Source organism: Agelaius tricolor, unplaced genomic scaffold (genome assembly GCF_023055355.1).
Source record: "Agelaius tricolor isolate 1412-34295 unplaced genomic scaffold, bAgeTri1.0.p SCAF_1, whole genome shotgun sequence".
NCBI lineage: Eukaryota > Metazoa > Chordata > Aves > Passeriformes > Icteridae > Agelaius > Agelaius tricolor.
Genome location: NW_027269261.1, coordinates 72,695,919 through 72,713,641, shown reverse-complemented (window position 1 = coordinate 72,713,641; position 17,723 = coordinate 72,695,919). Strand labels below are relative to the sequence as shown.

General features: G+C 43.3%; 1 protein-coding gene across 2 annotated transcripts in view; it reads left to right on the top strand.

The window, feature by feature from the left end:
• KLHL29 (kelch like family member 29) overlaps window positions 1–10,550 on the top strand; it is a 390,175-nt gene extending 379,625 nt beyond the window's left edge. For both annotated transcript variants that reach the window (XM_071440010.1, XM_071440015.1), the window contains one exon: window positions 8,222–10,550. In XM_071440010.1, coding sequence (XP_071296111.1) covers window positions 8,222–8,405 — 184 coding nt within the window. In that variant the 3' untranslated portion in view covers window positions 8,406–10,550. The remainder of the gene's footprint in view (window positions 1–8,221) is intronic.
• Window positions 10,551–17,723: the final 7,173 nt, after the last annotated feature.

Below are 17,723 nucleotides of genomic sequence, written 5' to 3'. Positions count from 1 at the left end.
GGTAGAGCGAGTGCTGCTGTATACAGTGCTGGGAGATGAGTGCAGGTCCTGGGTCCCGCATCAACATGTGGAAATACCAGCAGAAGTTCAAAGGGAAGCTGCCAAAATGACCCCAGATTGCAAATCAGACCTTTGACATGAAACTCAAGGAGTTTATCAAAGAAAGGCTGAGAGGTGATTTGATCACTGGGAGCAAATGGAGAAGCTTTCAGTCTCGCAGACAAAGGTGTAGCAGGTCACAAGGGCTGGAAAGTCAAGTTACGCATCTCGTAAGTGAAGCACTTTTCCAACAGCAAGGATAATTAAACAGAGAAGCAGCAAGGGAAGGGTTGAACTCACCTACACTCACTGTTTTTAAGAGGAGATTAGATATGTTTCCAGGAGAGATGCTGCCTGGGGAAATGTCCATGGCCTGCGTATACACAAGCTCAGATTAACTAAGCACAGAGGTCCCTTCTGACCTTAGCCTGTGAATCTATAAATTCCTCATTCCACTCATTAGCATGGATCACAAAAAGCATGGTTTAAAAGCAGCAACATAAACAACTTAAAAATTAACTGCATGCTATTGATCTCCTCTCACCAGGAATCACTCAATACTGAATTTGCTGGGGAAAATCTTGACCGCATCACTTTTATTTTTATCTGCTTTGTTTCTACATGTTAGTGATGAGGGAGCATGATAGCCTCAAGCAGAGGGAAAAGAAATGTGTGTGACATTCCCTGCCTGTGAAAAATTAAAGGTCCATTCAAATGGTTTTAATATCAAGTTAAATTACTTTTAATGAAAAATGAAAAATAAATGGTTCGGTCTCCAGCTCACAATCAACAGAAGAGCAAATTGAGGATCATTTTCAGATTAAGCCCAGCCTGATGGAAGTCAATAAGAAATTCATGCTGATGTAGAATTAACCCTTTGAAAGATGGTGCTAAATGGAGCTATAACAGGCCTGAAGCATTTTAAAATTCACTGAGAGCTTGAACACCTTCCACACAAGGTGAGGGAAATATTTGACACTTCCCAAACATCAGGCAAGTGTGAGCTTTTTGCCACACACCCTTTCAGTTTGGCAGCCCCTGTTTATTTGCAGGATCTTGAGATGGTGGACAGCAGCCAACAGGAATGAAAAGCCAGGATGAGATGATGACACCTCACTCTGCCAGACACCTCCCTCCAAAAAGACTTGCAGATATCCCTCCCCTTCAGCGTGGCTTTGCAGGTGGGAGTTCTCCCTTCCTGCAGTGCCCTTCAAGGGTTTATTTTTCCACAAGTGAAAAGAATACCAAATGCATTCCTGTGCATGATTAAAAATTCCATATTCTGCTTGCTTAGAATGCAGGCAGCGTGCAAACAGGTTTGTGCTACAGAGAGCCTCCACGGGGCAACAGCAGCAGCATGGTGGTGCCAGCAGTAATTCCAGAGAAGCTAATTTAGTACCAGCAATTCCCAACAGACACCAGAAAAGCATTTTCTTCCTCCTCCTCTGACTGCTAACCAGTAAGATTTATTAGATGGTTCTGCTGAATGGAAATCTTTAATAAAACTTTGACTCAGGCTGAACAGCACAAAACCAGGGTCAGTGTGGGGATTATTTTACACATACACACACCCCCCACCCCCACCTTTTCTTTTCAAGTAAGGACTTGTTTTTGAGCAGCCAAGCAGGGTGCTTCCTGAAATGATGTGCCAGGCATTGCTGACCTACAGCACCAGTTGCAGCCTCCCCAGGCTGGCTCCTTTCTGCCTTGCAAAGCTCATGGTAACTCCAGGCAGTGGAAGGGATTGGAGCACAGCTCGTTTGGATGGATATTCCCAGGTGCAACTATTATGGAACTATTATGGAACATTCCTCAATGGCCATGGAATTCCCAAACCTACAGGCAGGAAGGTTGGTGTGTTCAGCCAGCAGCATTTGCAGCTGGAGCTGTTTGTAGTCCAGAAGGGAAAACCAAAACCTTCCAGCCTATCTGGAAGGAGACATAGGTCTGGGGCTCTGCTCCACAGACAGCAGTGAGAACTGCTGCACCAGACTAACTTACCAGGCAGTAATTTCTGTAGGAGCTGATGACATGAAGGATTGTGGTGGGCATTAAAGCATAACTGATACAGACAGAGCACTCAGGCCATTACTGATGTGCTGTGGACTGTGGAGTAAAACACTGCTGGATTTCAGCAACAAGTAACAGTGCCACGTGATGGCTTTGGATCATTAGCAAGGGAAAGTGCTTGTGGAGTAGGGGAGAATATAACTGGAGCTTGGCCAGAACACCCACACTAATAATCCTGCTCCAGGAAGGGTTATGATATCCTCCTAATTGACCATGACTAATCTGGACCCTCATTTATCCATCTCATTGAAAAGATGACACTTCTGGCAGCGTGACACGGCCACCCGAGCTCGAGCCCTGTGCCACACAACACCCTGGCTGCCACCACTGGGGGCTGTCAGCACTGCCACCAAGCAGGGACAGCCACCAAGCTGCAGACAGTGCCTTGGCTCCCTGACTGCCACCACCCACAGACACAGGGCCAGCAACGCCTTTTGCTCCAATGCCTCAAACCCCCGTGCAGGTGTCTCAGAAAGGTCCCAGGTTTAACAGAAAACTTAAGGGGCACTTGCAGCTCTGCCTGCCACTGCCCAGAGCCACACCCTGCAGGGGCTGGGACCCTGGAGGCTTCCTGGTCCTAACACCAGCTCCATCCAGTTGATGAGCATCCTGGAATTACAGAATATCCTCAGTTGGAAGGGATGCACAAGGATCATCAAGTCCAGCTCCTGTCCCTGCACAAAAATCCCATCAGCATCATTCAGTTCCACCTCCAGTAAAGCCCTCCTGAAGTCTTAGGTCAGGAAGGAAATTCATCCACTAATAAATGCAGGGATCTTTTTTTTTTTCCCTTCTTTTAAGCAGATCCTGTGTCGACCTAACTGATAATACTCAATAATGTTCATGGAACTGCTTGAAATAAATGTGTGTTTCTGCATGCATAGCCAGAAATGAGGAGGGAGAAAACATTGTTTGAGGCCTCAGTAGATACTAAGCTGCAGGCAGTCAAAACAATACACTAATTCAGCCATTTCAAATCTTTTGCAATCCTGAGAGTTAAAAGACACAATTTTTAACAATTATGTGTTAACATTTCCTGATGAGGCTGATGTGATATTTAGGACTGAGCAGGAAAAATTTTAAAGTAATAAAATTACCATTTCTTGTAATCCCACTGCTTGATGATATGTCCAGCATGTCATTGGAAGAGATAAGTGCTGGAGCAAGAGCACCCAGGCATTCAACTCTCAAACACAGAGAAAAAAAGACAATGATCCTCTGCTTCCAAATCTTACTGCCCATCAGGAGACTTCCATCTTCTCACTCTACTCAGCTCTTGTCGGGCAGCACACAGTTAAAAAAAGACACAGAAAGACTGGAGAGGGTCCAGAGGAGGGTTGTGAGGATGTTCAAAGGACTAGAGGGCCTGCCTGATGAGGGAAGACTGAAAGTCTTTTCTCCCTGGAAAGAGATGGCTCAGGGGACCCTCACAGAGTAGTCCAGCGCTAAAAGAGCAGCCACAAGGAGGATGGAAGCTCTCTATTGACAAGGAGCCACAGGGAGAAGACAATGGGGCAAGAGGTAAAAGCTGCACAAACAGAGGCTTCATCATGATGCAAGAATTCCTTACAGTGAGGTCAGTCATTCACTGGAACAACCTCCCCAGGGATGTGGTGGAGTCCCCATCACCAAAGGTTTTCAGGATGTGATTGGACAGGATGCAAGAAAATCTCATCTGGTGCCCCTTTCCCACAAAGGTTGGAGCAGATGATCTTTCAAGGTCCCTTCCTGCCTGGGCTGTTCTTGGATTTTTTGGTTCAGTGATTCAGTTTGTCCATCAAGAGAGCTGTCAGAGAGGGACCTTCTCTGCCATTTGATCAGCCTGGGCAAGGACTGAAAGGTGGATAGGCAGGGAAGAGATGTAAAGGGTGTTTAGATTACCCAAGCACACCAGTCAGGTCCTCACCAGCCCTTGGCACACCTCAGCCTCATTGGGATTTTCCTGGGAGTGTGATCCAGAGCTTCATGGAGGTCAGCAGATGGATCAGACCACCCATGGCAGTGTCAGGGGACAGTCACAGCATGATCCTCTGACACTGAGCATTGCTTGGGAAATGAAGGATGCCCGGGCACCTCAGGAGAATCAGTCACAGGGCAGGAGAAGCCTCTCTAGTGAACAGCAGTAATTACCTGCAGAGTAGAAAGCTGGGTCATTCATTAGCCTGCATGGTAATAATTTGCTGTAACTCATATTTTTGGAAGGAGTGGCTGAAGTGATCTGGGTTTGGATGCCCATTACCTTCTCCCCAGGCATCCTGCTGGAGAGGTGGAGGTCTGGCTGCTCCCCAGCCAGGGAAGTCACTGCCCCAAAGCCATCAGGGTTTGTGTCCCTGCAGCAAGGCTCTCTGGCACAGAGCTTCCTTCCTTCCTTCCCAGGCTCTGACAGCCTGTAATCATTTTATCTCTCTGGATTAATGGCACCAAGCAATAAACTCGCATCCTAATTATTGTAATTATTTCTTTCTTTGTCTGTCAGCCTTGGTAACGATGTTTTTACAGCTGATGGGATGGAGGGGAGGGGAGAAACGAAATATTGTCACAGTAAAGAAGAAAGAGCAATGAGCATACTCCTTTCCATTCACTTTTCTTAAGGTTTTAGAGCCCACTTGAGTTTTCTGTTCTCTCAGGTCCCAGAAATTAGCAGTGATTGTCCTAATGCTACAAAGTAGCAGCAATTTAGGATTAAATTCCTAATTATCTTAAGCACCTACCTGCCACTTTAGCCCCAGAGATGGCTGAATATCTCCAAAGTTCCCTGTTCAGGAGGACCCACTGTGTGCTCAGAACTATTTCTTCATGGCAGGAGCAGCTCAGTGCTTTGCTTAACCTCAGGCATGACTCACAAGCATTTTGCCAATCTTATATATGGGAATCGCATACAGAGGGAGCAGAAGTTGCTCTAATCAACATTTAAAATTCATACAGTCTTCCAGAGGGTGGAATTCAGCATCCATTTCTTCCTCACTGATGGGAAGGTACAGGATTGAGCTGGGCAGGAATTCTTTGCAGGGCTGTAGGCCAGGTTCCAGAGAACAAGGGCAGCACTTGTGCACTCGGTGTAACCCCAAATCCAGAGCATGGGCTGGGGAGGAGCCCAGACCCAGATCATTTTGAAAAGGTTTCCTTGGCTGCTCAGCTGCTCTGTGGCGGCAGCAGCTCTGGCTCAGAGTAGCTCCTACCAAACATGCCACAGAAGAAGATTCCACTGCAAGGAATGTGGGTGGCTAAGATGCGACACAAGAATTTGTAAAGCACCCACGTCCCTGTTTAGAGACGTGAGATGCCTGAGGGAGCACCAGCACTTAGGGCCAGGTTTCAGCTGAGCAGCACAGAGCCAGCAAGGAAGGGCTGGTGCCTGCTTGGCTCCTGCTCCTATGGCCACCTGTAGAGTCTTCCCTCTGGTAATGACTCCATGCCGAGGAATTTCATCAGTTAATGAGGAGGGAGGGGTGAACCAGCCTTGTACATCAGTGGTGACTGAGGTCTGAGATCCTCTCTGTATTGGTGTGAGGTGCTGCCATCTACACCAGCATATCCACACCAGGAAATCAAAACTAAGGCCATTCATGGACAGCAGACCTTGATCCTCAGCACTGATGGAACCAGCCCCAGTCCCCATGCTCCACACTAATACTTGTTTCAATTGTCTATTATTGATAGTTCTTTAGACAGATCTTTTTTGGGGCTCTTTTGGAGTTTTTTCATTTTTCCCACTTAACCCAACAAAACTGATCACCCATTTAATTTTTATTTCCTTTTTTTTGCATCAAGCATTGTGTAGGAGTACTGTTTTAATTAGTAGTCAGCATTTCATTAGAGATGCAGTAGGGGTGCTTTGTACCACAGTCCATCTCTGACATTAGACCTTCTTCCACATCCCAAAAAGCCTATCCTAACCAAATAAGCTTCCATCTTCTTCAGCTTCACAATCCAGAAAAAAAAGTTAAACAAAACCAGCAACCACTGCCCAAGAGCCTCATCTCTCAACTCTCATTCTGCTCATTTCAACAGCCCCTCCACCACATCAGGAGCCTGGGGTGGGGCAATCCTTCCCCCTCCTCAGGCCACATTTTGCAATCTGAAATTCCCAGCCTGCCTAAAGGGTAACTTTTTCCTGTTCAGAGATGGGCTTTCCACCCCTCAGCAAATATCCTAAGCCCAAAACTGTTGTTTAATTGGTACATTTCTCTGATTTACTGGGTCGGCTGGTCCTGCCACCTCTGCTTCCTCCTGGGCATAGAGACTGAGCCTTGGCAGGAGTTCCTGCCAGGCAGTGCCTCTCTGCCACCAGCTCTGGCTCCTTTGGAGGTGAGCTCCTTCTCTTTCAAAGCCATCTTTCAGGATGTCACTTGCTTTACTCAAGTCCTTATTCTTCCCTGTTTCTCCCTGACGTTTGAAAAATAATTACCCGTGGTTCAGTAAGTTCATTAGCAAACTCCCTCAGGAGCCTGGGCTATGCATCATCCAGCCCTGCTGATTTGTGGATAGGCTCTAATCAAATGTTTCAAGTCTCCCTCTCCTTCCTCCTCCTTTCAGATTAACAGTTATTTTGACAAGATTCTCATTATTTCCTATTTCCTGGCGGTACCCAGGGACTAGGCTTATTTGAGTCCTCACTGTTGTCATTGTGAGTTTATTTTTAACCTCGGGCTCTGCTTCTCCACAAGGACAGCAGAGTCTTGTGTTCTTCAGAAGCACATGGCATTGTCGGTGCCATTTTAGTCTCAGTTCATCCTGTGTCTTCCAGCACTCTCTGGCTTTTGCCTTTATCACTTTTTATCTTTCCTCTTCCCAGTACTTCAAAATTACCCAGACAAAATTACTTTGTTTTTACCAAGACTAGAAGTTCACTAAACTTTTCTACATTGTTAGATCTAGGCCACCTTCTTGGTTGCAATTAGTTTCTCTTCCCTCCCTCGTGTTCTCCCTGCTATCCTTTGCCAGGTTCATACTCTCCAAGTCTCCCTTTTCCTTCCTAATGCAATCATTCACCAGCTGCTCTCCAAACAGACCAGAAAAACCACTGCCAACCCCATCCAGATTAGAACATCTTTAAATCAACTTGGAAGGCAAATTTGGGCTTCCTGGCAGATAAAAAGCAGACAGTCTCAGTTTTGGGTTCCCCCCACACAGTGCGAAGGCGGCATGGAGCACACAGCAGGCCCTGCATTGGCTTTTCCTCCCCAGATGCTTCTGCCATGCTCTGACATTTCCAAACGCACACATGGGAGCCCAGCCCCATCTTCTTCAGCCCAAAGCAGTGTCCTGCTGTGTGCTCAAGAGGCCAAGGCACAAAATGGAAGGAAGAGGAAGAGATGAGACCAAGGGACATTTTTTCTTTCAAATACCTTCCACACCTGTGCACCTTCCCTCTTACCAGGAGCCTATGGACCATGGGATTAGTTCAGCCCCATTATTCCTGATTTACATGAGGTATCTGAAGTCAAACACTTTCACTTTAGGAAAGCAGTAAGGTCTTTTATCTTCTTTAGATGCCAACAAAGAGCTGCCCTGTCATTCCCTCAGCCACACAGCCCCAGCCATCAGATCTGTGTGCCCCAGATCTGCTTTCCCATGGACAACCCTGGGGTGCACAAGGACAAAGTCAGCAGGATCTCCAGGACCCCATGCCAGGACCCAATCATGGAAGGGGCTGAAGAAACAGAACATACTTGAAGATTTTTACCCCCGATTTTGTAGCATTCATTAACAATTAAAGAAGTAACTTGAAGAAAGACTTTATTCCAGCTGAGGTGGTGGGAACCCCAAATTGTTTGGATTGGTTTTGCATGTGCAAAGTATTACAGGGACACAGCACCCTGCCACTTTTGCTGCAGATCCCAGGTGTGGGCTGGAGAAAGATCTTGGACTTTGATCTGTTTAATTTAGAGACAACAGTTACCTACCTGGCAGGAACACAAAAAGGATTAATTTTGGGGAGAGAAAAGGAGAGAGAAGAGAAATGCCCACACAGTTTTATACAGATAAGAACAAAAGGTGTATTCATTGTTTACCCATTGTTATAAAAGACTGGGTTTGTTTTAAGCCTAAAAAGAAAATTGCTCAGTAAGACAACTAACTCTAACTTTTTTTCTTTTTTTGAAAAACACAGTGCTGTGGTTCTGGATGGAAAAATCTATGCTACTGGTGGGATTGTCAGCAGTGAAGGACCTGCCCTGGGAAACATGGAAGCCTATGACCCTAAAACAAACACATGGACACTTCTACCAAATATGCCCTGCCCTGTTTTCCGACACGGCTGCGTAGCAATCAAGAAGTACATTCAGAGCGGCTGATGTTCCCCAGGAGTTGGGGGGAGAACTGTTTGTACCTGCTGAAAGCAGGCAAGAAGAATACTGTTACTTAAGGAACAAAAGCAGCAAAGCCAGCCAGTGAACATATTGCTCTAAAGTCTTGAATAGTGTCTACATTGAATGTAGAAAAATCATCCTCACCTTTTGGTGAACCAGGAGCAGAGAGCTCCGTGCTATGTAAGATATTGTAACTTAATAATGCAAGGGTGTCACTAGATGTTATAGTGGCACTTGTTCTGGACATCGGCTTTTGGTCAACCCAGGTGCAATAGAATTTCTCATATTTTTTAAGCTGGGGAAGAGAGGAAAAAAATAATCTGCATTTTACTTTAGAGCTCAAGCTTGATTCTTGAAATAACCATGCAGATTAGTTTTACTATTACACTTTAGGCATCAGTCTATTTGAAAGGTCAAAGTGTCCTTACCACTTTGATTCCTACATTTGTTTCTAATACATGCTTTTCAATACCAATGACTGAGAGAAATTTTGTGTGACAGATGGCTTATGTTGATGTCAGTCTTCCATCAGATCAAACAAATATTTCAGTTCTCTAGAGAAGAGCCCAAAAGCAGGGTGAGGTGGGGACTAGGGAGAAGAAGAATAGCCATTGGTAATAAATTCCGTGTAAAATGATGAAAACAAAAGGTCTGTTGGGCTGGGTGAGTTTCTGCTCCTGGTGATTCTCGTGTGGGCACATGTGGCTGTGCCCACGGTGGGGGGCGGGAGGCTTCTAAACCTTTTCCTCTGGGTTTCTGCTGATGCACTTGGCAGTGAATTCCCTCAGTGCAAAACGGAAACAGCTTGGATTCCAGAGGCATTCTCCTGATAAACCCACTCTTCACTTCTGGCTGGAATCACAGTAAAATGCACAGCATAGTGTGGGTTTGCCACGTGTTCCTCAAACACAGAAGATGCCTCCTGTGGCTGCGCACTCGGTTTTGGCTCTCAACCAAAATTCCTTACATCGGGATACACGCCACTATCTTTTATGTAAAGGCTGAGAAGTTTTTTATTTTACTTTATTTTTCAAGTTCCTTCCTTAGGTGTGGAAGCCTTATACTTCTTATTTACAGATTTTAAACACTTGAATTTAAAGCCCATGGTAGAAAAATGCATAGACTTAAGCCCAGTGTAAGAGACTTCAAATTATTACTATGTAGAGTTGTACCTATATGCACAGCACAGGGGTTATATTTTTATATATATTAAAATATTGTCTATCCAGAGAGCATTGTGATGTGGAAATTCTTTATAAATTTATACATAAAAGGAACAAATGGGAGATGGACTGGGTAACATAGAGGGGACAGGGGAAAGAATCTTAAAATTCAGCAGTAGAAAGTAACCCCAAGCTAAGGATTGTCTGGTTTCCTTCCAAGGAGAGGGAAAAAAGCTGCCATACTTGCCTTTGCAGACTCAAATCCCAAATGCCATACCAGTAATTCAAGGAGAGTCCTGTACAGGGTGTGGGTGAGATCTTGCATTCAATATCTAGTTGAATTTCATACCAAATACAGTAGCCTTTTTATATGAAGGGAGGTCTGCCTACAGCTTTGGGGAATTCAATGCAGATGTTTAGCTAATCATCTTATTTTATTAATAACCATTTATAAAATAAAATTTAAAAAAAAAAACAAAGACATTTGTATCTTGCAGTATTTAAAGAAAATGTGCTCGAGTCAGCTGAGTCAAGCTATAGGGTGACTCAAGCCTCTCATTTTGACAGTGAGGTTCCAGCCTTTGTTATGCAGTTGTTTTATTTATTCTTTAAAGAAAAATAATAAGCACAACAAAATTATATACTAGTATGTCATTTAAAGTATTTATGTCAAACAGGGTGCAAGTGTGAACCTAAAGATTGGAGCACAAGTTTCTAACTGCCTGGGGCAGGACTAATTTTAGTGTTGGTGTGTGTCTACCTCCAAAGGAGGTGCTACCTGTCAACAAGACTGAAACACATTCGACATTTTCAATTTAGCTTATTTCTTCATTTCTCACACTGGAACAAAACTGGCTATTTCTGTGAATAATATTAAAAACAGGGTTATCTGTAATGGTATTGTATATAGTTTATGTTTACTGTTAAGTTCTTGTTATATTATAATAAATATATTTATAGATCTAGATTCAGCAGCCAGATTGGATTAATTTTGTCGTGATTGATCAAGGAAAAACACTGCACAAATGGGGACTTCATGTTTCAACCCAGCCAGGGATGAAAATGTATTCCTTCCATCTAGTTTCTCTTGCAAATCCAAAACTTTACTGTTAATACTTAAACACTCAGAAGCTTCCAAAGTGCTTTCAATCTCATTTCAGAAAAAATCTCTTAGAAGTAATTTCAGATTTGATTCAGAAGGACTGATTTTTTTGTTCATCTATTTTCCCAAATGTACTATTAAGTAAAGAACAGAAGGGCTCAAGATAGGGAAATGATCTTGAAGAAAACCCCTGATAAACAGCTTCTTTATTTTTTTAAATGAAAGCAAAAATTTGTGCTGCACTGCTGCTGCAATGTCTAAAAGATGAAAGCTGCATTTGCCCTATGGTCAAAATTCCTTCATATCCAGTGTGCGAGCTCTGTACCTCACTGGATGCATCGTTCAGAGAGCAATTCCATGCAACTGTTCATGGCTTCTTTGATGTTTCATTAGGGTGTCATCTGGTAGTTGTAAAACTGGATCTGGAACAAAGATGAGCCAAATATAACTAGTCTCAAATACCACCACAGTGGAACATTTCAGCCGGATCTGAGTAGGTAATTTCTGTTCTGCACATTAACAGAAAGAGCCTAACATTTATTGAAATTGTCTCCAGTTCTTACAGAGCATTTAAGAGCATGAAGTGCAGTTTTTAAACATTTTAGTTTAGGCTTAGTGGCTGAGGTTGAACAGCCTGTGAAGATTACTAAAAGGTTTGCAATTCAATATTACAAAACCATGCTGCAATAATCCAGACCAAGTGGGGTGAGTTGCCAACCTTTCATCAAGGCTCTGCACGGATCTCTTACTCAGCACTAGTCAATAATACTTGGTAGGATGAACAAGACACAGACTATTTACTTTACTTGTATGTGGAAATTATTTTAGTACCCTTCTGGGAAGTTGGCTGAGTGCTTATGCCAAATGAATCATATGCACATATCTGCTCAGAGATTTATCTTCTTAAAAGCTTTAAGAAATTCAGGGGGACAGGCTGGCCCAACAGCCTCTTTGGCTCGCTGGTGTGACCCTCCCCTGGCCCACCTGGGAAGGAGAGCGATCTCCAAAGGGGCTGCTCACTGTGTTCAGGTAATCACCCACCCCTGACAATTTACACAAATCATCCCCCTTCTCCCGATGTTTCATCTAGCTGCAAACACACTGTACTAATAAAACCTCAGCAACCCCATCTTCTAATTAAGTGCAGGTAGGTGTTAAGGCTGAGCTTAGCACAGTGTAAGTGCAGCAGCTAATTAAGAGCGCTGGGTACACTCCAGCTTGCCCTTGGAGGGGTGCAGACAAAGCGAGCCAGCCCGAGCCCCGCGTTCTGCAGCTGCAGGGATTAGCCAGGAGAGCAGCTGCTCCCACCCAGCTCCACCAGCACTGATCTGTTCAATCAGCACAGATGGAACTGGCACAAGTGGCTCCAGGTACTCGACCACCCTCCCGGCTTCCCATGAAGGATTTGTCTGGGAAAAAGGGAACGGATCCCAAAGCTTTTCTCTGCAGTTTCCAATGCAAGGGCATGGTCTCAGAAGCACACTGCTGCTCTGTCCCCACTGAATAAAGGTGACCTAGTGTAATGTAATATCAAATAAAACTACACACACCACATGCAGTCAGGACTTGGCAGGATACAACCTGTGCCAGGTCTGAAAGAAGACACTGACTGTATCTACTTGGACATTTTTAACTTGTCATGCTAATACAAGCTTTTTAAATTGGATGAGACCCTTAAGCTCACCCCTTAATGCCTTCTTTCCCATTTTAAGTCAGCTCAAAAACAGGAGCTGAAGCGTGCATTCAGCTGAGGTAGAGATGCCTGCACGTACAGAAGGCAGCGCTAAGTTCCCATCATCAGCGAGTGCTCTGGGTTGATAACTTTAGACTGCAGAAAAGGCCAGAAAGAAAATGGTCTGGAGGGAAGCAGACAGATGCATCCCAGGCATGGTGTTTCCATCACTCATTACATTGAGCTGGACAGCAATACCAGAGCAGAAACACCGGTTTTCCTCCAAAAAGCCAAGCTGTTTGAGGCATGATTAAACACTCACTGAGGTTAGGATTCATGATAGCAAGAGCTGACATTGTGGGCTCCTCAGCCGAGCTCTGGAAGCCTGAAAACAAAAACCAGAGTGGCAGACTACCGTGCAAAACAACTCTCCCTTTGCTGGTCACCAGTGTTTTTTTTCTTTTGATAACATACACTACTTTCAGGAAGTCCTGTTTAGCCAGCAGATTTCTCACAGAGTAATAAATTCCAATTTCCTTTATCTAAACAAATTCTACTTCAGTTGGCAGCAGCCTTACACAGAGAATTAAGTGTTTTGGCTCAGTTACTACCTGGGAGAAGGAAGCTATAGTGGTGTCATCAAGCCATATCTGCTTCTGCATTTTTCATTAGTGGTGGGCTGTACAATGAAGGTTTGAAAGGCTTCCTGCTTTTAATTTCATAATCTGCTGGGTTTGAGCAGTGTTCTTTCTTCCTTTGGAGTCATACATACCCCAGATCTTACACAGCAAGATTCATACTGGCAAAATGCAATATCAAACCTCTGCTGTTGTCCAGCATCAGTGACTTTTTCCTATGTTTTTGTGGCTAAAGAGCAGACACCTACCTAAGGTCACCTGTGACATTCCTAAAGAAGCATCTGCTTCTCACCTCATTAAAAACAATACATGTTAATAAAAAGTAGGTCTTGCAGATAAAAATGAGCCAATCCCTCTTCCACATGTTGGGAACTTCAGCAGTCTCTAATTTCTGATGCAATGTCCCTGTGCTGGTGGACAGCATCCAAATAAAGATCAGGGAAGGGGACAAACCAAATGCTCTTAAAAAGTATCCTAAGCCTGATGCTCCACCAGAATCACTGTCCTTCTACCACAGACACAATAATCAGCTTTCACAAAGCAAGCCGACACTGCCAAACCCACTGGAATTTTGGTAGCTATTTCCATTAAAAGAGATAATCTTTTAGTAAGTTGTATATTCTTGTGTCCAGTGAATGCAGTGCTCCATTACTTGTTACATCAATTTCAATTTTACCTATTTCAATTTAGGCCCAGCTTTTCTGCAAGTTCCCTGTTTATGTATTGGAACTTTTCAGGCCAAGAAAGCTGAGGCTGTTGAGCCTGGAGAAGGCTACAAGATCACCAAATAGCAACATTCCAGTAACTGAAGTGATTCCCTAGAGGGAATCCAGAGAGGCACTCTTTGACAGGAACTGTTGAAAGAAGGGAGATTTAGATTAGATATTGGGAAGATATTCTTTCCTGTGAGAGTGGTGAGACACTGGTACAGGATGTCCCAATTCTGGCAGTGTTCAAAGACAGGTTGGATAAGGCCTTGAGCAACCTGGTCTAGTGGGAGGTGTCCCTGCCCATGGCAGGGGACTGGGACTACATGATCTTTAAGGTCCCTTCCAATCCCTAACATTCCCTGATTCTATAATAAAAAAGTCACACATAGCCTTTCTGGGGAAAATTAAGAGTGGAAATGTGGCAGCTTGGGAATGGCTCATATTTCTGTTTACTGCTTGGCAAGAGGTATCCCCTAGGGAGATCAATACATGCAGACTGCTCACTACCTGGAGAGAATATGAGACTTTCCCAACTGGATAAGGGGTTTTTAATTCCAGAGGTAACCTAACACTCAACCATCTCCAGAAAGCTAAGAAGTCTCTGCCCTGCTGACATTCCTTTTTAATAACATGGAGGTGTTTCAGAGAGTGCCAATAATGTGACAGTTATCAAAGGGCAAGTGAAATGACTGGGTAATTACAGGGCATTCACCTGACATCAAGCCCAAGTAAAAATGGAAAAATGGAAAGATGATATCTAACTAAAGTGATCATGAATCAAATGGATAAGAAGAAATACAATGATTTTCTAGAAAATTGGCTGTATCACACAAAGCTGATCTCATTCTCTGACAGGATTACACATTTGATTGATAAGGTAATAGATTTTCAACAGCATGTGACAAAACACTTCAACTTCCTCATGGTACAGTATTCAGACAGCAAATATTAAATGGGCTAAGAACAGGCAGATTAATTGAGGAATATCCAATCTACTCGAGTAATTCTCAATTTGGTACTATCAGAGTGTTTCTAATGGGGGAATCCTCTTCTCCCAAAGTTCTTGAAGGAAAATGTTGACATAAATCACAAGTCACAGACCTGTGGAAAAGGAGATTAGCCAAGGGAAAGATAATGAGGCCTGAACAAGTCATACATATGGTGCTGGCTCCTCTGGCTGCCTGGGACCCATAAAACTTCTTTTCATAAAGCTAAGCAGGACCTCAGAGAGGTGGGAATGGGGAACACTGACGTTCAGGATGGAGAACTGCATCATGAAAAGCTGCAAGTCTGAGAAGAGTCAAACAACAAGTGTACCCAGCCCAATTTCATGGTATAAAAGGCCTAAATTGATCTTTAGATGTGCAAAAAGGGGGACAGGGAATAGGAATCAGTGATTTTTCCCTCTATAAATGGCACTGGTGGGACCTATGCTGGAATATCACATAAATTTCTTCTGTGAACAAATGTTTTAGAAGATGTTGAAAAATTGACCTACTGCAGAATAAAGCCACAAAAATGACTTAAAGGCTGGAGAAAATGCAGTGAGAGCCATAAAAACCTTGTTCTTCAGCAAAAAGAAGATGGAGAGGCTACTTGATCACAGTGCATTAGTGTCTTCATGGGGGGGAGAAACAGGTATGAATAGTCTAAAACACCAAGAGATGACAAGAAGCAGAGCTGGGAAGGTGAAGCTGGGCCAAAACAAACCAGGAATGAGGCACATGTTTCTACCCACAAGTTTTAACTACTCCATGAAAAGTTCAGAGAGCAGACTAAATGTACTCTGCAGACTAAATGCCTTCCCCACAACACTGTTAAGCCATTCAGATGTCAGCAGGCCCTGGGCATGCAGGAGATTAAATCATACGTGCCACAGCATCCAATTCCATAAACCAGTGTTTTCTGCTGGCATTATTCCCTGTGAATAAACCCAAATTTTTGTTAACAAATTCCTGAACATTTAAATCATCATTGGATGTCAGCTCATTTCCATTTCCACAATTTATTCTCATGCATTGACAAGATTAACAGTGCAAAATTTATGCTCAGCTTGTGCTTTCGTGGCTGTCCTCTGAATCTTGTGAAAAGGAAGCTTTTTAAAAAAAACCTTTTTTCCTGATGGACAAGCTTTAGATCTTAGAGCAAGACTCTGAAGCAGCCTAGCCCCAGTATAAAGATGAGACATTAATTTTATACCAGTCATATCTCCAATGCTTTATGAAAATGTAGTCTTACATGCTTTTATTTATGATACTTCAAATGTCTAAGGACACAGTAATTTATCAGTAAACTGATGTTAGCCACATTCAACATGCTACTCTCCATGTTACATTTCCTTTATCACACTAAACCTTTTGTAATGTCACAGAGAATACAGTGGGCATCACTTCAAAACTTATGTTGGAATTATGTTCATTAGAAACCTAAAACATACTAGCAATTTTCCTTTCCTATCACCAAAATCAGGTATCACTGTTCTTCCAAGCAGCCTCCACACAGAAGGGATTCTACAAGGTGTAACAAAGTCAGCAGGAGAATGCCAGATCTTTACAACAAAACTGTAGCTGGGGCTTTCACAAATAGGTTCTTAGCTAAAACATAATTTTCTTTTCCTTCTACAGCAGAAAGATTCCTTCTTAGAAAACTAATTGAGTCCAAATTTAATGTATTTTCTAGGATGAATCAATCCTCTATATTTTTTCACTCCCTTTGATGAATAAATACTTCAAAGGGAGTCCTTTTGAAACTTGACCTAAAGTCTTTCCTTCCTCCCAAGGCAGAGTCCCATATAGACAGGTCATCTCCCACAAACTCCTACTTTCCTGTAGACACAGTTGAGCATCTCTGGATTATGGCACAAATCAGATTTTACACTGATGCAAAAGGGTTTTCTCATGTCCACAACAAAAGCAGGATGACAAAATGGTGTGAGCACTCCCAGAGCCACCCAGGCCGAGGGACCTGCACGTTTCTCACACATACTCTGCCAAAATCCAGACTGCTGGAGGACAGAAGCAAACCCAGCAAACCAGAGGAGTCCAGCACAGCAGAACCAACCCCACTTCATCTGTTGGCCAACACATCCTGGGGGCTGCATCACTGACATCCCAAATGAGGAGCATGAACAGCCCCTGCCCCACCTCTGTAACTGGATGTGAGGAGCCTCTGAACCCAACTCCACATCACCTTTTGCACCTCAGCCTTGAAGGCAGCATTATTCCACATCAGCATTCCAGTCCAGGCAATCACAAGGCAAATGGCCAGGTTCACACTAACATTCCACCAGAAGTGATGAATCCATTTCAAATCTTAGCTGCTTATCATACTTTTAAAGGGAAAGGATTTTTCCTGATATAAAAGTAAGGCTTAGCATAGCGTAACTCAATGCAATTCTAAAATAAATGGAATTTCACAGTAGTCAGAACCATCTACTGGCAATGGGTTCAACTAAAATATACTTCCTATGCAAATGATCACGCTGGAAAAAAATAACTCACCTAGAAATGGAATGAGGCTGAATTAATTAGTGTTAAAGTTTATAATCCCTCATTTTTACATAATAGTTACATGACCACAAGTGAAGCATAAAAGGAGGCGGGGGAAAAAAAATGAAGTGTTTGGCTTCATTAATCAGTTCGTAAGTTTACTGATTTACCTTTCAGAATTTATTCACACGCAGTGCTGGCTTAAAACCCCATATATTACAAATCCAAATCCTACCCAAGATACAGAAGAAAAGGATCTCATTTTTAATTTATTTAAATAAATTACCTGAAGAGCTTAAGGAGGAAACAGAGAAGGTGCAGCACTGCAAATTTAAGGAAATATGGGAAATTGGATTTCAAAACTACATTCAAGGCAGAAACTAACAGCAGAAGGAAGCAGCATTAAGCCATGAACACTTGACAAATATGAGTGTTGCACAAGCATCTACAAAGGCTTTAGGAACACCCACCCTAACTATTTCTTACTAAATCATGCTTTTCAAGTACCACTCCAAATTCACTAAGTATCT